General features: G+C 37.3%; 1 protein-coding gene and 1 long non-coding RNA gene across 3 annotated transcripts; both read left to right on the top strand.

Annotated features, from left to right (window-relative positions):
• The first annotated feature begins 426 nt into the window (after positions 1-426).
• Positions 427-10,230, top strand: LOC138306880 (OTU domain-containing protein 1-like). 2 transcript variants are annotated; one of them, XM_069247398.1, is made up of 2 exons: positions 427-552; positions 5,994-10,230. In XM_069247398.1, the coding sequence occupies exon 2, from the start codon at positions 6,051-6,053 to the stop codon at positions 6,783-6,785; it is 735 nt and encodes a 244-aa protein (XP_069103499.1). In that variant the 5' UTR covers positions 427-552; positions 5,994-6,050; the 3' UTR covers positions 6,786-10,230. The 2 variants fall into 2 exon arrangements, with proteins under 2 accessions (XP_069103499.1, XP_069103500.1); XM_069247399.1 differs by having other exon boundaries at positions 444-676.
• Positions 10,231-10,253: 23 nt separating this feature from the next.
• On the top strand, positions 10,254-13,526 carry LOC138306881 (uncharacterized). The gene is made up of 2 exons (XR_011205928.1): positions 10,254-10,513; positions 10,549-13,526. It is a non-coding gene; the product is annotated as an uncharacterized lncRNA (long non-coding RNA).
• Positions 13,527-20,941: the final 7,415 nt, after the last annotated feature.

Below are 20,941 nucleotides of genomic sequence, written 5' to 3'. Positions count from 1 at the left end.
TTAAATTGTGTAGGTAATTTTTATTGGTTTGTAACGATATAGTACATGTAAGTTACATGTAACGCTAGACTACTTTGGCTGTGTTTTATGCATACGAAATGAAATGAACATGTCAGTATCGTCTATAGTAGGCCGAGTTCGTAATAGGCCGAGTCTGTATTGGTCCGAGTTCGCAATAGTCCGAGTTCGGTATGGTCCGAGATCTCCCGTAACGAATTTAATTGGTAAGTGTAGTTATTAGGTGCATGGTACTTAAATGTATGCCAATAACTTTTTCGACTCTGCTATAAAATTCAAAAGCCGTTTCGGAAAGGTGTTGTGGGGATAATATCTATGTGGTTACATGACAAGTCTAGACGTGCACAGCATATCTCCCCGTATAGGTACACGTTAGCCCTTTAATCTTACCTATATATTAGCGCGTCACTGCGCATGTCCCCGGAAGTAGCGACCATTACAGGTGATGTCAACAGACCAAAACTGTTATCAGTTTACGGTATAGGAAAGCAGTGTTTTGACAGAGACAGGATTGCACAACAGTATACTATTGTGGTAAGTTAGGTTTAAATCAGCAATGAAAGAACTGTAGTCTCAGTGGAGATTGATATCAAGCTGAATTTACAAGGAAGTGTCGCACCTGTGTCGTGTTCAGCAAATTAGCACAGGCTAATTACAGGTAGGAACAAATGAATTTAGGCTATATGTGTATTATGTATAACATATTGCTTGTCATAGATGGGTGAAAATAAATTGTATCTTTCATATTTTAGATATTCTAAATTGTTGATTAGGTCAATAAAATCTTTTATATTGTGTATACCATGATAAAATGATCAGCTGATAATCTGATAACGATCTAAGTTATTTTAGGAAACATATTATAGTGGGATTTAGCCAGGTAGGGATACATCCTGTGTAATTAATTATGGCAACAACAAATTACAATACAGATGTACTCAAGGGTCATATTACATGTGCATAACACATATAAATAGGTAAACAGGTAAATACCACAATGTGCATAACACATATAAATAGGTAAACAGGTAAATACCACAATGTATGCTATATATAAAATATTTATTTTGTACCAACCCAGAAATTGATAAGCGACCCTTCCCAGGTAAGTGTCCATGGTTGCCACCCTCCAGAGATGTCAAAGTGGGAGATCTTCCACCAAAGCATTTTCCAAAGTGGGAGATATTGCGCAGCGTCATTTCATAGACATTTACATGTTTGCACAACAATGATATAACAAAACGCTCTTTGTCTTCTGCTTATTCATCTTCCAAGCTGGTTTTGTAAGTTTTTCAGTGTGTCCCTCCCTGTTTTCATAGCCACAAGTGCATGCATGATCACTTGGCAAATAGCTACAACTTTCTGTACATTGTTACAAGATATATACATACATGTACTGTACATTTTAGATGTCCAAACAAGAGACCGCAAATTTGAACCAACTCAGCTGGCCCAAAGGGTTGTTACTTGTTAACGCTTATGCCATGGCACAGCGTTCCTCAACAGATCTAGAGTTTGTAAAAAAATATCTAGGCTGTGCTGACCCCCCCTCCCCCCTCCCCCTTACTCCACTAGGGCCGAGTGTAGGAGGAACTGGCTCAATTGTTATAGGGGTAAACAGTGGTAAATCCTTTAATCACAACTAGTCTTATAGTAAGCATAGATTGTATTCAAAGTGTAACGCTGGTGAATACTAGCCGCAATATACCGCTCGGTTAGAGAGAACTTCTCTTTAGCTCGATCTGTTGAGCGTAAGACTAGTAAATCAGGGGTCCTGAGTTCGAATCCTGGCAGAGGCACTAATTAAATTTATCGTAAAATCATGTGCTCTGTTACATTGGCGCCCATGTAGAGACTTGGGAAATACTCGGCCATGCCCCACAGGTATCGCTGTTAACCCCTAGAAACTTGAGGACGAGTTCTGTCCTTGAGGGGGGAGTATGTAACCCTGGTGAATACTAGCTGCAATATACCTAGGGCTGCCGCGATACGGCAGAAGCGTACCACGATATATTGTGATACACAACAACTGTATTGTGATATGTATTGCAATATTTTGACCTTAACATATGTGTTGTCTATTTTGTATATATTCCATAATAAAAACACCCTTTACATTATACAAACATACAGTGCTATGTTATGTAGTTTTACATCGATTTGAACTGTGTTGTTGAGTAACAAAAATGTTCAAATGTGAGGTTCTTGTTTTAAAAAATATGAGTCTGTTTGTGAAAAAGCTAGGCTACAGACGATCGTAATCTAATAATGCAATAACTAAATATGATAGTGTCTGCAAATATTTACACTTTTGAACCTAAATAATGAACAAATTTACGTACAATTGTCCTGGCAAAATAAGCTTATGATCGTGATTAAACTTCAAAGGGCTGATCGGCTTGCAGTGTTGTTTTGACACGTGTATGAATTCGAAAATGGAGGCGGACAATGAAGCCTGAAATAGCTTGCAAAATCCCTGCAGCCATGTATTCACCGGGCCTTAAATGTGTTTAGAGAATTATATATTCCGGTATTGTTGATTGATGGAGCGAATCAGCTTGATAATATTTCAGAAACTAGCCTAATGTCATATTGTTTATAGTCAACGTCATGCAAATGTTTGAATCATTTGAACATTATACACGTTAGTTTCAAACATTTGACCGACATCTGAATCAAATGAAAACGAAAGGGATACCCACATGGCTAATATTATCGGAAAGGAAAACAAATACAACTTGCTGGTTTTGTTTTAATGACAGGACGTTTTAATTATATCAAATTAATGAAATTATGATACTAAGAAAATATATTGTAAAAAACCGGTACAGGTAAACTGTATCGCGGTACAACAATATTTTTTGTTGGTGCATTGCAATACCCCAATATACCGGTTAACCGCGGCAGCCCTAAATATACCGCTCGACTAGAGAGAACTTCTCTTTAGCTCGATCGGTTGAACATCAGACTAGTAAACCAGAGGTCCCAAATTCAAATCCTAGCAGAGGCAGTGATTAAATTTATCGTAAAATCATGTGCTCTGTTACAAAAGGACTATTGTTTGACCTTTTTGGCCCCCAAATCCATCAATTTCTAGCTCACCTGGCCCAGGGGCCGGTGAGCTTATGTCATGGCGCGGCGTCCGTTGTCCGTCCGTCGTCCGTCCGTCCGTCAACATTTCCTTTAAATCGCTACTAGTCATAGAGTTCTGCATGGATTGTAACCAAATTTGGCCACAAACATCCTTGAGGGAAGGGGAAGAGAACATGTATAAATTTTGGCTCTGACCCTCCGGTGACAGGAGGGGGGGGGCCCAATAGGGGAAATAGAGGTAAATCCTATAAATCGCTACTTGTCCTAGAGTTTTGCATGGATTGTAACCAAATTTGGCCACAAACATCCTTGGGGGAAAGGGAACAGAACTTGTATAAATTTTGGCTTTGGCCCCCCGGGGGCTGGAGGGGTGGGGCCCAATAGGGGAAATAGAGGTAAATCCTTTAAATCGCTACTTATATATAAGTCATAGAGTTCTGCATGGAGGAATGTAACCAAATTTGGCCAGAATTATCTTTGGGAGAATAGACTGAGTTTGTTTAAATTTTGGCACTGGTCCCGGGGGGCAGGAGGGGCGTGGCCCAATAGGGGAATTATAGGTAAACCATATAAATCGGTACTTGTCCTAGAGTTCTGCAAGGATTGTAACCAAATTTGGCCATAAACATCCTTGGGGGAAGGGGAACAGAAGATGTATAAATTTTGGCTCTGACCCTCCGGGGGCAGGAGGGGCGGGGCCCAATAGGGGAAATAGAGGTAAATCCTTTAAATCGCTACTAGTCATAGAGTTCTGCAAGTATTGTAACCAAATTTGGCCACAAACCCTGGTTGAAGGGAACATCCTTGGGGACACCGGGAAGGGGGGCCCAACAGAAATTGTAAATCGCTAATTTTCATAGGTTCTCTGGTAACCAAATCCCAAACATCCTTGGGGAAGGGAACAGGAATCCCCAGGGGCAGGATGGGTGGGGCCCATTAGGGGAAATAGAGGTAAATCCTATAAATCGCTACTTGTCCTAGAGTTTTGCTTGGATTGTGACCAAATTTGGCCATAAACATCCTTGGGGGAAGGAGAACAGAACTTTGGCTCTGACCCCCTGGGGGCAGGAGCGGTGGGGCCCAATAGGGGACTTAGAGGTTGATATTAAAATTCCTTCAGAAAAGAAACAATGAACCTGTATTCAGAACATTACTTGGCATTACAAACCAGGTGAGCGATACAGGCCCTCTGGGCCTCTTGTTGTGTATTTAGGATGGTTACTATAGCAACTACATCTGTAATGATGTTTAATTATCATACCTTTAACATAGAAGATGTACTTGAATGATATTTAATATTCAACAATTTAATCACCAAATAACAGGTTTGAAAATTTGATGGATTTGGGAGCCAAACCATACAAATAAAAGTTCTTTCGCTAGAAAGAACTAGGGGATAAAATTGATATAAATAATTGTCTTTAATTTGTCTCCTTCCGGGCAAGAGGGATAAGGACCAATAGGGAAATAGAGGTATTACAAAATCATAGGAAATAAGTACTGAACCTCTATTCAGAACATTTCTTGGAATAACTACCAGGTGAGTGATACAGGCCCTCTTCGCCTCTTGTTCTTAGGGTACTCAATTTTTCCTCCATCATCTAAACCATCCTTCAATAACCTGGCTGGTCATAGGACATTCAACTAATAAAATCAATCCAACAGGAAAGTTTGATACTGGGCACTTTGGTTTGTGTGTACAGTAGAACCTCTTAGTCTGGACACTTTGGTTTGTGTGCAAAGTAGAACCTTGTTAGTCTGGACACTTTGGTTTGTGTGTACAGTAGAACCTTGTTAGTCTGGACACTTTGGTTTGTGTGTACAGTAGAACCTTGTTAGTCTGGACACTTTGTTTGTGTGTACAGTAGAACCTCTTAGTCTGGACACTTTGTTTGTGTGTACAGTAGAACCTTGTTAGTCTGGACACTTTGTTTGTGTGTACAGTAGAACCTTGTTAGTCCTAGTTTGTGTGACAGTAGAACCTTGTTAGTCTGGACACTTTGGTTTGTGTGTACAGTAGAACCTCTTAGTCTGGACACTTTGTGTGTACAGTAGAACCTTGTTAGTCTGGACACTTTGGTTTGTGTGTACAGTAGAACCTTGTTAGTCCTAGTTTGTGTGTACAGTAGAACCTTGTTAGTCTGGACACTTTGGTTTGTGTGTACAGTAGAACCTTGTTAGTCTGGACACTTTGGTTTGTGTGTACAGTAGAACCTTGTTAGTCTGGACACTTTGGTTTGTGTGTACAGTAGAACCTTGTTAGTCTGGACACTTTGTTTGTGTGTACAGTAGAACCTTGTTAGTCTGGACACTTTGGTTTGTGTGTACAGTAAAACCTTGTTAGTCTGGACACTTTGGTTTGTGTGTACAGTAGAACCTTGTTAGTCTGGACACTTTGGTTTGTGTGTACAGTAGAACCTTGTTAGTCTGGACACTTTGGTTTGTGTGTACAGTAGACTTGTCTGTCTAAACACTTTGGTTTGTGTGTTCAGTAAATTTGGACATTTTGGTTCGTGTGTACAGTGGAACCTTGTTAGTCTGAACACCAAGGTCTTTTAATTAAAAATAAAAACGTACATTTATGATTATTTGCCAGGGTAATTTGATTTAATGATCTTGCTTTAAAAGACATTTTAAAACAAGATATAATAATTACTGTACTGTATAGAGCTCTCCACCTTTGAGTTGCAAATTCAAATCCCATGTGGGGCAGTTGTCAGATAATGATTGATTGTTTTTTTCTGGGTACTCTAGTTTTTATCTACCATAAAACCTGACACATGCTTCCACAACCCTGGTTGTTAACAGGAAGTAAAACTAAACAAATCAAATAAGGAAATATGTGAACTATCTTAACATGAACTATGACTTATGTGTTTCAGATTTGACTAGAATGAGATGTACATACTAGAGTACAGATATCTATGACCTAATCAGTCATGAATAATTGGAGGGATCCACGTCGTCCGATGAAGAAAGGTCCAATCGTAGACTTTGATCGACCTTTTGATCCTGAAGTGGCACAAGCTCAGAGAACACCGCGTAAAGAGGAACCAGCCATAGAGGAAGACATGGGAAACAAAAAGCAGTTTTTCCCAGTGAGTAAAAGTTGGCAAAATGAAAAAGCCAAACTGTTCAAAATCCCAGTGAAAACTTATTTTGAGTACGGACCTCGGAAGTCCTTTTATGACAAATCTCCACCAAAGCAGACAATACCTATTCGAGCGGACGGCAATTGTTTCTTTCGTGCGATCAGCGCAATCATCACGGGCAGTGAAAGTGAACATCTGCGTGTGCGGGAGCTGATTACAAAACATGTAAGTGATCATCCAGACATGTATCGTACATTCCTTATGAGCCGCGGTGGAATGAACGAATACCTCTCCAACATGAGACGGCCTAAGGAATGGGCGACGGACGTCGAAATCTTAGCTACAGCAACGATGCTCAAATCTGTGGTGGAAGTGTATTTCCCGTGTCAAATCAAAGGAATTACTGAATATCGATGGCAGACATTCAAGCCTCTTGATAACCCTGATATGAATCATCCCGCCATTTATATTTGCAACAAGAATGAACACTTTGAGCCAGTGTTAGATGTTGATCCAACATTCGGAACATCAAGGGAGAGACCAAAGAATTACCGGAGTGCAAAGCACGGCTTAGATTATTGATTGTTCTATTTTATGTATGGTAATTTAGCACCCATGGCAATTCACTCCTTCACAGACTGCCCATTAATTTCAAAACTTTTATTTTTACTTTGATTCTATTGCTAGCATATTCAAAAAGGAATTCAGAGCACCTAGAACTATATGATTTCATTAAAATTTGATTTATCATTTTTAAGCAAATTATTTCTGTAAAAGATGTTCTATTCCAAGCGAAATATCAAAAGATGTACACCAGGTGTACAGGGCGCCTAGTTACATCATTTTACCCTCATTGATATACTGTCGACTTTTGCGTGTGATTAAGTTTTGTATTTTTCAGGAGAGATGAGGTATTACAAAAATTATTCGTGCAAAATTATAATGATCCTATATACTAGAGTAGAATGTTGATGTCACAACAGTGTTATTACACATGTGTCTCACAGTACTTATTATGACGTGGCCATGACAAGGCTCAACAGGCCGGTTATGTGATAAAGCATGTATGTACGTAACAGAGAGCATTCTTTAAGTATTAGGTATTTATTAGTGTATTCTAGCATCCATTATCAAGGTCAAACTTACGACATCCACCTGGCTTAGTAGTCTAGAACACGCAACTCCTATTAGGCTAAAGTGCACTTTGCTAGCCAAGCATCATACTGAATATCCTTGGCTAGCAAAATTGGCTAAAGTGAAGATCTTCTTGACTAAGAGACATGAAACATATCACATTCAATAGGCTTACACTTTTTTTAAAGATGCTCCACCGCTGACAGAGCATAAATGATATTCATCATTTGAACGATAACTAGTGTTTAATCGTGTATATGTATGTCTAATTAACACAAAATTTAATATAAAATAATGTATTTCGCCTTTGGTGCATGCGAATCAGTACTTCATTCTATATAGTATATAGTGACACAGAATTTTTTCAGGATCCAATTATTTATTTTTCATATTTTTAACTTGAAGTAAAATTAGAAGCTCAAACTTTTCAATGGTGGTAATGGTGTAAAGTAAGTAACTTTTGTAGCTGAAGAAAAATGCTAAATTGTCTGCTCCTGTTTTTGATAGTGAAAAAATACAATTTGTCAGTGGTGGAGCATCTTTAAGGGGAGATAATATGGTCCAATACTTGGTTATGTCCATATTTGAATTCATTTATGATTTGATAGTTGTTTTTTGAAGTCCATTAAGGTTCTTAGTTCAGATTTCTGAAATATTCACACTTACTATTCACTATAAGTGCATGCATTGCTTGGAGTGAAGTATGAATTTGGTTGTAAATGAAATGCTGCGATGTTTTTTTTCTTTCTTTTTCTGTACTGTACTGAAATTTTATCTCTTTTTTATCTTTTTGCCGTTTTTGTATTGATTTTGTGAGAAAGTATTTTGACTTCAGATATTTGTTGTGCTTTATTAGAATTTAAAAAAAAAGAACAAAAATGAACATTTGGATATTTTTGTGATATTTATATGGTATGGTGATATTTTTGAGCTTTAATGAATATTTTTTTACACTAGCATTATTTTTGATGTACCAGATGGGATCAATGTCAATGTTTGCTGTTTGTTAAGTTCCGTCCATTCTCCAGTTATTCAACATACATATGATTGTTTATATATATATATACCTGTGGCTGGACTGAATTTGGATGATCTTTGGAGACTAGCTATAGGTAGCTCAATCTGTTGAGCATGTTCTAGTGTCCCGAGGTCCTCGGTTCAGGCCATGGTCTGGCCACTTCATTCTCTCCTCACCTGTCACAAACTTGTCACACACTGTAGGGTTTGAACCTATAACCCCCAGAGTCTCATGCTCTACGTGAGCTTGAGATGTCTATTTATTAGCATGGACATATATAGAACAGATATTACATGACATTGTTAAAATGATATTGAACATGTATGTTACATAATGACCACACTCCACATTGACCTTCATTGTCCTTCACTGATGCAGTGTAATCAGTATAATTACAAGAGAAACTGTACATTTATGTATACATGCATGTAAAGTTGACCCTAATAATTTATACACTTTTGTCCCCAACCCAGACTTTATATGGATTATCTGGACTGCCAAATTCTGTATACTTTGTCTATGATCAAAGCCTTTCCCCGACATTTTCCGTCCAGATTGTGAGTTTTCCGTCCACATTATGAGTTTTCCATCCACAATAAGAGTTTTCCGTCCACATTGTGAGTTTTCTGGACTATTGTCGTCTGGTCCACTGTATAGTAATGTCAAAATTAGTACTCTGTATATATATGATCTAGAAGAAATTTCTGTTAAATAGAGTAAAATTAACCAAAATCACAGATATAACATAATGGAAGTCTTATATACAGATTGAATGATCGGGGGACTATATTTATTGTCAAAATGCAGTGGGTTTTTTGTTGTTTTTTTTAAAGAAAAGTATTGTTCACTTGTCCTCAATGCACAAGATGTAGATAAATTTATAAATGTACTTGCATGTTTGCTTGCACATTCCTGTGGCTATAAGGCAGAAATCATTGTAACAAGCCATTGCAATGTATATATTTAGTGACGTAGGGTTATTTTATAAAAAAAGTCAAGTTTTATTATTTCACAATACATCTTTGATCAGATCGTTCTTCTAGAAACATAGAAAAGAAAGTTTGTTAAGTTTTGATATCAACTTACTGTAAAAACATCTTTCTTGCACGTGCGATTTACTTTGTCTAATTTCACGATCAAAGTTAATTAGCGAAAGTTTATCTCTGTGAATTAATATTTCCCTCCGTATACTATTATGTAAATTTCCATTTCTTTTTTCAAATCCTTTGAAAGTAAACTTTTGAGAATTTATTTTGAAATGGTAATTGCAAACTTTGCCACGAAAGAAAGTTGTTTATTACAGTTATAGTTGTTGTTAGAATTAATTGTACTAAAATGCTTAGTTTGCCACAACTCTCCTACCCAGGGATATTCCATACAGTATTGTCCCCCAAAGAGGGTATTGTACAGAATACTATTGGTTAAAGCAACGTTTGATTTGCCAATAATTTGCCAATTAGATTAACTTTGATTAAAATACAATGTAAATCTAGTGTCAAAAAGGGAGATTACTCTTACTATCGTTTCATTTTTTACCAATCAATATACAATATTATCTTATGACGTGCTTTTTGGTGATGTGTACAGTCAAACCTGTCTATAAAGACCTCCCAACAAATAAGGGTTAAATGGTCTCTATAGACAAGTGTTCTTTATACACAGGTCAAGTTTTGTGATAAATGATCATTTGGGACCTGAACAAAGTGGTCTTAATAAGTAGGTGGTCGTTATACAGAGGTGGTCTTAATAAGTAGGTGGTCGTTATACAGAGGTGGTCTTAATAAGTAGGTGGTCGTTATACAGAGGTGGTCTTAATAAGTAGGTGGTCGTTATACAGAGGTGGTCTTAATAAGTAGGTGGTCTTTATACAGAGGTGATCTTAATAATTAGTCTTAATAAGTAGGTGGTCTTTATACAGAGGTGATCTTAATAAGTAGGTGGTCGTTATACAGAGGTGTTCTTAATAAGTAGGTGGTCTTTATACAGAGGTGGTCTTAATAAGTAGGTGGTCTTTATACAGAGGTGGTCTTAATAAGTAGGTGGTCGTTATACAGAGGTGATCTTAATAAGTAGGTGGTCGTTATACAGAGGTGATCTTAATAAGTAGGTGGTCGTTATACAGAGGTGGTCTTAATAAGTAGGTGGTCGTTATACAGAGGTGGTCTTAATAAGTAGGTGGTCTTTATACAGTAGGTGGTCTTTATACAGAGGTGGTCTTAATAAGTAGGTGGTCGTTATACAGAGGTGATCTTAATAAGTAGGTGGTCGTTATACAGAGGTGATCTTAATAAGTAGGTGGTCGTTATACAGAGGTGATCTTAATAAGTAGGTGGTCCTTATACAGAGGTGGTCTTAATAAGTAGGTGGTCGTTATACAGAGGTGGTCTTAATAAGTAGGTGGTCTTTATACAGAGGTGGTCTTAATAAGTAGGTGGTCTTTATACAGAGGTGATCTTAATAAGTAGGTGGTCGTTATACAGAGGTGATCTTAATAAGTAGGTGGTCTTTATACAGAGGTGATCTTAATAAGTAGGTGGTCGTTATACAGAGGTGATCTTAATAAGTAGGTGGTCGTTATACAGAGGTGATCTTAATAAGTAGGTGGTCGTTATACAGAGGTGATCTTAATAAGTAGGTGGTCGTTATACAGAGGTGGTCTTGATAAGTAGGTGGTCGTTATACAGAGGTGATCTTAATAAGTAGGTGGTCTTAATAAGTAGGTGGTCTTTATACAAAGGTGGTCTTAATAAGTAGGTGGTCGTTATACAGAGGTGATCTTAATAAGTAGGTGGTCGTTATACAGAGGTGATCTTAATAAGTAGGTGGTCGTTATACAGAGGTGGTCTTAATAAGTAGGTGGTCTTTATACAGAGGTGGTTGCTAAGGCCGGTTTCACTGTAAGCGAAAACAAGTGTTCCATTTCATTGGTATATACTAGAATGCATGATAGACATTTAGACACACGAACCCAAACCCTAGCTGCTATATGATGCAGTTAAAAGTTACATGTAGGTAAACAACACTCAAAAATTAAGATTTTTGGTAGAAAAAAAAATATACCTTAGTTATATTTTAAGACACAGGGTATTTCAATCTCTTTTGTACTGATTCCATTTGAAGTGCCTTTTTCACTAATATTTTTGTCCATTGACAGTGTCATTGAAAATACAGGTTTGATACATAATAGTAATACATAATTAAAGAAATGGTAAGACAGCATCTATCATCAAGAAAAGGGGGAAAGATTAATTTATTTTTGTTTTGAAAAAAAATGTTGTGAACTGTGACTGCTATGATGAAACATATGTTATAATTTATGACAGAGATAAGTCAATCTACTACATAACAGTATTTGTAAGATGTGCATTGACTTGTTGATAATGGTACAAATTAACTATTTTGTTGCTTGTCATGGATTTATTATTGTAAGTTTGCTTAAAACAACAAATCCGTCCATTTCTAAATCTCTACATGATTTAACTTATTTGTGTGACTTTTCACAATCTTGTTTTATTTTTTACTTTTTACTCACATAGCATTTTCCAATATTTGTTCGGTGTAAATTTCTCAAAGATTTAAGGCATTAATTTTTGTTGTTAATATCTGGACATGTTTTTGTTATTATTTTATTCTTTGATTACCGTATTTTCCGCAGTATAAGTTGCGACTTTTTCCCTGAAAATCGAGAGTGCGACCTATACACCAGTGCGACTTATCCGTGGACGAAAACCAAAATCTGACGATGATTTTGCATTATTACGTCGTGATACACATGTGAAAATCGAAAGGTTTACACGCCAGTTTTGTGAAGTTATACATCGAAATCACCGTAAAAGTGTTTAAAAGATATTATATGCAATGAAAATATATTAAAGATGAAAATAATTACGTATCAGATGCATGTTCAATCGTACAATTGTTTAATTCAAGGAAAATCGGCCGACTGAAACGTGTTTGTTTACAATCACAACACAATGGCAGTTTAGAAAGTTATGCATCGAAAAAATCACTAAAAAATGTTTAAACCATATAATATGTGATGAAAATATAATAAATATAGATACAATTACGTCCATGTCCAATCATGGAAAATCGGCCAAATGAAGCGTGGTTGTTTACAGTCACAACAAAATGGCAGACTGATTTCGCTTTCGATTTTCTGCAGGATTGTTACCAAGAAAACAATAACTAAAACATCAAAAATCATCAAATATCAAACAATAAGTTAGATATATTATTTAGTATTATGTGTGTGCAAGAAATGTCCGCAGGCAGCAAGAAAACGATCTTCTGAATAAAAACGGTACTGGGTACCTATTTTCAGGTTCAGCAATGTTATTCATAATAAATCAAAATTATCCAATGTACAGTCACATTTTTTTCCCATTCTGATTGAAGAAAAACGCTAATTTAATGCTAGAATGTATTGTAAGTGCATAACTATGCTGATTTTGAAAAATGTTCATTTTAAGAAGGTCTAAGAACAAGACAGATCTAACTAAATGTGAGATAATATACCATTTCCTAGGAGTATCATTTGCGTTAGTCACATCTAAATACACAGTGTGTACATATTGATCAGAGTAAACTCGCTTTGATTTCTTTTGTATGATGGTCTAAATCTGATAGACTAGCTAGTATGTGTTAGCACATTGCAAAGTAAATAAAATCACTTTGGAATCACACTAGATATTTTTGCACAAAATTATTAAAATGTTTTCTATTTTTGATCATTTAATTAAAGCTGTTTTGAATATTTAAGGTAAAATCGACTAACATTGAAAGTCAATGCTGTTGAACATGTTTAAATCACTTTAAAGTCAACAGTGTTCCCTAGTTAAGATAAAATACTACAATTGGATTAAATCAATTATTTCCAAATTGTGAATGGACAACTAATGTAAAACTAACCTGATTAAACCTTATGGATTTCTATATAAATTCGCCACTCCTCTGCCTATGGGGATATTATTTCTTTCTTTACAGATAAGATTTTAACACAAAATATTTTTTTCTTCTAATGAAAAGTCGACGACCTTTACAAAACCTAGATCCTGATGATGAGGGTCCTACATTTTAATTGTTACAGTAATTATATGATGATAGGGTTGTTTTTGTCACAAAATGAGCTTTGTTGTCATTGGTACATTAAATTTATTGGTCAAAAGCAATCACTCTTTGTTTTAAATAGCTCACCTGCCGAAAGGGCACGTGAGCTTATAGCATGGTGCAGCGTCAATCATCCATCTGGCCATCGACTTTCTTCGTAACGATTTCTGCTCAAACCCAGGATTCCCAGAGATAATATTGGGCCCGTGGCATGGTGGACTGAACGGCCACCAAATATTACAATATGATAGGTTCTTTTAACCGTTAAAAATTCTGGGATCAGAACTTAATTGACAAGCAATCTGATTGAGAATAACACAAAATATAATAAAATGATTACAAATAATCAGCAAAGGGATCTGGGACGACTGGTTTGTCTATTGTCAGTTTCCTATGGAGGGATTAATGATGATGCGATGGTGCAGCCAGCGAGATATATTTTCACTGTAGCTATTATGATATGGAATTATTTTATCTTGTGTAATAGAATGCATTCGCAATCTAACGGCAACGTAAGATTAAACCGCGACTGATTTTATTTTGGAAACGAGTTCTTTAACAGACTGTGGTCCTCAAATTATCCTATCCTCTTTCGTTGCGCATGCCCTCTCTCTTCCTCGATACTCCAGGGCTTCCGATCACTTTTCACTATTTCGACACTCCTGGACTATCTCACAGAAAACCTGAAGGCAGGGAAACACATCTGAACCAATCACAGGCCTGCAAAAATGTTATTTGAAGACTACAGAGAAAGCGACGCCCTTATTCAAAGCCGAACAGTCAAACATGCATGTATTGTACCATAATAAGGCTCTTCTGATTTACATCAAAGGACTAAACCGCGAAAACATCGTATGGTTTATAATGTTTGTGTGGTTGTATTTAATTTTGTTAGAATGCAACACTATGTTGTTGTTATCGTTAATTGGTATTGCCTGTGTCTGTAAGAAGAAGGAAACAGCTGGAAATAATTCCTTTTACAGGTGTTGACGTCGTCTGGCGGACATGACCATAGCTCGGGAGAAGGACATGACACGGAGAATTGTTATAAAGGATTGGCGGGACTGTTTATATTTTACTTCTTTATGTTTTGGGAAGATCCAGAAATTTTGACATTTTTAAATGTAAGTTGTTTAATATGATTATATATTTCACCTCTTGAAAATATTTGAACATTCTTTTGATTTCTGAGTACATCGGTTTCGTTTGTGATCAATCTGATTGAAATACAGATCCTTATAACCACTCCGTCAAATAGAGGATCTGACAACATTCCATATGGGGTCATGTTCGGATGACCTTTGTACCACGTGTAACTCGGACCAAATGATTTGTCTACACATTGCAACGCCATTTCGTCCCAGTCTACATATACAATTAGCTCTGTTGTGCCATTTTGGCGAGATTACGTCGTACACAAAAAATAATTCTGACAGCTTTTCCAAATAATTTCGTCCCCTTAAAATCACATTCAAGATTCTGGCAGCAGCAAATTGATTGGCCATTTACAAAGGTCACCTAGACATGACCTCTTATGGGATGTTGTCAGATCCTCTTATCCAACGCAGAACATTCTGTTATTTTGTTATCATGTTGAATTTAGTATTGGTAATTTTCCTTGTGAAGTTATCCCTGTGCTTAAACTAGGGGGAAGTCCTTTGTTTTAGCGAATATTTATTTACGTATTCAATAGGTTATCATTATCATTTGTCAACTGTCATTTTTAAACATAAGGGTTTACACATGACTAAATACATATAGTGCTTGAATTTGTTATCGTAAATTTGAAATAATACATGTGTATACTTAGTTTAAGCTTTCTTTATTTAAATATATGCATATAACATACAACAAATATAAAATCAATTGGAAATAAGAACAAGTGTCACAGACACTTAAATCTATCATCATGTATTTACCAATGAATAAAGAAAATATGTAACATGTTTAAACCTAAATGAAATTTAATCGTGGGGTGTAATATCTTACATGTAAGTATTCAACGGAAGCAAATCTGCCCGTTTTAATTATGTAGTGCTGTACGGCTAAGAATATCGATTTATTATCAGCTGTAGAAAAAGATTCATCTCCAAAAAGAAGATGATCCAAAGTAACATTGAAATCTAATGAGTGAAGGTAGCGTCGTCGTATGTCATCAAGTCGACTACATCCAAGTAAAACAATGTTTATCTACAACCACACCACATGCGAATACTTTGTGGTAGACTATTTCATTGGTTTATAATACAGGTGTAATAAATGTATGGTCCAAGTGTCTAGTATCATACGAATGTCCTTCAGAAACAGTTTCTGGGATCATGCTATAGAGGCATTCCGGTGTATAATGATAGAACATCTTGTGGAAATGAATAATTTTATGAAATGATATTTTGTGTGCCATCTGCCACAAGTATACATAGTACTCGACGCATCAAATCAACAGATGTGTGTAACCTCTACTGTATAAACTCATATAATGTATCATCTATGTGAAGGTTCCATCAATATCCTGTAACTACAGGCAATGTTTGTTTTCAAACAATCATCCTCCGGAGGTAGAATATATATACAGTACAAATGTCTCTTTTCCAAATTTCCGGCCTCTTGGCCATCTTCAGGTACATAGAAACAAAACCCAGTCAGGTAAAATCCATCTTGATCGTCTTGATGTGATGCCGTATGTTATTCCTATTAATTAGGAAGAAACTTGATTGACAGCAACTCGTCACGGAATATGAAAAAAATTAAACCAAACTGGACAGTTTTATTTCCCGCATCTAAATGATTCGGTTTTGTTCGAATCATTCAAGTTGCTTTAAATACTCATACTTTGATTCTAATTAGAGCATTACTGTGAATGAATGAAGGTTGGCGTCAACATTCCTTTCAGATATCTTGATTTAAGTTCACAAGGCCTTTGTTCAGACAGACCTTCCTAAACAGTTCAACACCTTCTCGTTAACCATAGTCCATGTATACTGTGAAAGTAAACGGAATAATATAATCTTGTGTTGTTTTGTTGAAAAAAAACGTACATAAAAAGTTTGTCTTCCTTACAGTTAGCCAGAAACCTTTTGGTCTGTTCATACACATGTTCTGTGATGTTTGTCTCGCCATATAGGTCCAGGAACATGATCGTACCAGCTTCACACTTGTCGTGGATGGCAGCGGACATCATTAAGTGTTTATCTGGGGAAGGGTCGGAGTGGCCAGTAGCCAAGAATTCAACTTCCGGTCTGATTATGTGTCTAATGTTCAATGTCATCAGTTTATATGGCAAACGTGACAGGATGATATGTTTTTCGGAAAATAAAGACGCAGCAGTGATAGGATTCCTAAAAATGTCCCCGAGATATGTAGCGTCTACATCCTTCACAGACGTCAGTATGTGCTTAGACTCGAACCTTGGTCTCACTGCCGCCATCGACGATTGAAATATAGCCATATCCTAAAACAGTTGAAGTTAATGGAAACAAAGCCAGGGGCGTAGGAAGCGGGGGCAGGGGGGCAGTTCCCCCCCCCGTTCCCCAGGACGGGGGGCAAACATGTTTTTTTGCCCCCCCCCCCCCCCATTTTCGCCGACTGAATTTTTCTAAAAATGCTTATTTGAAAGAAAAAAGGGTCATCCTACACATTTTTCGGACTTCAAGGGATTCTATGTACTATTTAAAAAAAATGTCTCTTAAAAGATCAATTTGTTTATATGTCTTAGCGAGACAATTAATTATTTTTTATGTTACACAACAATGTACCGATGGTGTGAAGACGGTATATTCAGATCGAGTAGGGTTGCATTATGTTATGACGACACAATTATCATTTCTAAATACAGGTAGCTTTAAATCGAAAAATTACCATGTTAAAAACGATTTATAATCATTAACATTCTAAATCGTATTTTTTTCCCGGGGGAGACCCCCGGACCCCCTATAACTCCAAATTATCGCGTCTTTGGGCGCTCGCAAATTCATTTAAATGCATCGTAAAACTCATCTAAGCCATTCTAAATCGTCTTTTTCCAGGGGAGACCCCCGAACCCCCAAACACCAAAATCTCGCGCTTTCTGGCGCTTCCAAAATCATCTAAATATATTGTAAAACTCATCTCAGCCATTCTAAATTACAATATTTTTTTCCCGGGGGTCACCAAAATCTCGCGCCTTCGACGCTCACATGCTAATTTGGCCAATTTGCGTATTCGTTAATTTCCTTTTAGCGACCCCACAGTCTATAAATGTGTGCAAGGATTAAATTTGATGATAAATGAAAAATGTACATAAAGCATATATGGTTTGGGGTTGAATTAATCTCCTCCTGAAGGTGCGGGGGGTGGGGGGTGGGGGGGTACAAAATATTGAGGACCTTTGCCCCCCATTACGTTTCATCTTCCTACGCCACTGAAAGCTGTTTTTAGATATCTGCATAATGGCGATAAAGCATATCCAAGTATATACCCAGACCGAAACAATTCATATCGAGGCTAATGTTTAATGTAAAAATATTCAATCAATGATTTACCGAAATTAATAAACATTTTTGTGTATGAAGACCAGCATTTCTTTCTAATTATTGGGGCAGGAATCGATAGGGAAAATATACAGTTACGTTTGATGATATTCAGGATTAACTTATCACCATAATCATTTTTAGCGCAAAATCATACAGAAAAACAAAAATGCGAATCATATTAGCAATACAAGTTTCTTGATGTTATAAAAAAATATTATCCATTAATAATCTAATGAAATCACCAGAAAACTAAAAAACATATTGATGACAGAGATCTGTCATGAAATAAGTTGAAACAGTAAAATAACTGACCCGCTGAAATAGAAGAGTGACCCGTTGGTCACATAGTTGTTGTTGTAAAATGACAGGTGACGTCACCATTGACACGACTTCATTAGCTGTACGGCAAACATGTTGTTGGCAATATTCCCTCATTGTCGTTGCTATTCCATGACCTTCGTATTTTGATTTCACTCTTCTAGAATGGATGAGGATAGTTTTACCATCGTTGATAAGGCCCGCAAACATAAAACTGACCTGAAAATGAGGAAAGTTTTACCATCGTTATAACGGTCGCAAACATAAAACTGACCTTAAATGAGGAAAGTTTTACCATCGTTATAACGGTCGCAAACATAAAACTGACCTTAAATAAGGAAAGTTTTACCATCGTTATAACGGTCGCAAACATAAAGCTGGCCTGAAATGAGGATAGTTTTACTATCGTTAATAACGCCCGCAAACATAAAACTGACCTGGAAATGAGGTTAGTTTTACCATGGTTAATAACGCCCGCAAACATAAAACTGACCTGGAAATGAGGTTAGTTTTACCATCGTTAATAACGAACGCAAACATAAAACTGACCTGGAATTGAGGATAGTTTTACCATCGTTAATAACGAACGCAAACATAAAACTGACCTGGAAATGAGGTTAGTTTTACCATGGTTAATAACGCACGCAAACATAAAACTGGCCTGGAAATGAGGATAGTTTTACCATGGTTAATAACGCACGCAAACATAAAACTGGCCTGGAAATGAGGTTAGTTTTACCATCGTTATAACGGTCGCAAACATAAAGCTGGCCTGGAAATGAGGATAGTTTTACCATCGTTAATAAAGAACGCAAACATAAAACTGACCTGGAAATGAGGATAGTTTTACCATGGTTAATAACGCACGCAAACATAAAACTGGCCTGGAAATGAGGATAGTTTTACCATCGTTAATAAAGAACGCAAACATAAAACTGACCTGGAAATGAGGATAGTTTTACCATGGTTAATAACGCCCGCAAACATAAAACTGGCCTGGAAATGAGGATAGTTTTACCATGGTTAATAACGCCCGCAAACATAAAACTGACCTGGAAATGAGGTTAGTTTTACCATCGTTAATAACGAACGTAATTATAAAACTGGCCTGGAAATGAGGATAGTTTTACCGTGGTTAATAACGAACGCAAATATAAAACTGACCTGGAAATGAGGATAGTTTTACCATGGTTAAAAACGCCCGCAAACATAAAACTGACCTGGAAATGAGGATAGTTTTACCATGGTTAATAACGTCCGCAAACATAAAACTGGCATGGAAATGAGATTAGTTTTACCATGGTTAATAACGCCCGCAAACATAAAACTGACATGGAAATGAGGATAGTTTTACCATGGTTAATAACGCCCGCAAACATAAAACTGACATGGAAATGAGGTTAGTTTTACCATGGTTAAAAACGCCCGCAAACATAAAGCTGGCCTGGAAATGAGGATAGTTTTACCATGGTTAATAACGCCCGCAAACATAAAACTGACCTGGAAATAACGATAGTTTTACCATGGTTAATAACGCCCGCAAACATAAAACTGACCTGGAAATGAGGATAGTTTTACCATGGTTAATAGCGCCCGCAAACATTTAACTGGCCTGAAAATGAGGTTAGTTTTATCATGGTTAATAACGAACGCATACATAAAACTGACTTGGAAATGAGGATAGTTTTACCATGGTTAATAACGCCCGCAAACATAAAACTGACCTGGAAATGAGGTTAGTTTTACCATGGTTAATAACGCCCGCAAACATAAAACTGGCCTGGAAATGAGGATAGTTTTACCATGGTTAATTACGAACGCAAATATAAAACTTGCCTGGAAATGAGGATAGTTTTACCGTTGTTAATAACGAACGCAAACATAAAACTGACCTGGAAATGAGGATAGTTTTCCCGTCTACTAGTGTAGTCTGTCGCGAGCTCGGTACTCACCATTTCCCCGCCTTCTAAGTTCGGTACTCACCATTCCCCCACCTACTACTGTAGTCTGTCGCGAGCTCGGTACTCACCATTTCCTCGCCCACTACTGTAGTCTGTCACGAGCTCGGTACTCACCACTTCCCCGGCTACTACTGTAGTCTTTTACGAGCTTGGTACTCACCATTTCCCCGCCTACTTCTGTAGTCTGTCGCGAGCTCGGTACTCACCAATCCCCCACCTAGTACTGTAGTCTGTCGCGAGGTCGGTACTCACCATTTCCGCGCCCACTACTGTAGTCTGTGGCGAGTTCGGTACTCACCATTCCACCACCTACTACAGTAGTCTGTTGCGAGCTCGGTACTCACCATTTCCTCGCCCACTACTGTAGTCTGTCGTGAGCTCGGTACTCACCATTCTCCCACCTACTAACTGTAGTCTGTCGCGAGCTCGGTACTCACCATTTCCTCGCCCACTACTGTAGTCTGTCGCGAGCTCGGTATTCACCATTCCCCCGCCATCTATTGTAGTCTGTCGCGAGCTCGGTACTCACTATTTCCCCGCCTTCTACGTATACTGTACATAGTCTGTCGCGAGTTCCGTACTCACCATTCCCCACCTACTACTGTAGCCTGTGGTGAGGTCGGTACTCACCATTTCCTCGCCCACTACTGTAGTCTGTCGCGAGCTCGGTATTCACCATTCCCCCGCCAT

Source organism: Argopecten irradians, chromosome 14 (genome assembly GCF_041381155.1).
Source record: "Argopecten irradians isolate NY chromosome 14, Ai_NY, whole genome shotgun sequence".
NCBI classification, from domain to species: domain Eukaryota; kingdom Metazoa; phylum Mollusca; class Bivalvia; order Pectinida; family Pectinidae; genus Argopecten; species Argopecten irradians.
The sequence above is the reverse complement of the archived record's forward strand: the minus strand, read 5'-3'. Positions and strand labels throughout refer to the sequence as shown.

Excerpts from the sequence above, each read along its gene's own strand:
- LOC138306880 (XM_069247398.1), top strand. The coding sequence starts at position 6,051 with ATGAATAATTGGAGGGATCCACGTCGTCCGATGAAGAAAGGTCCAATC.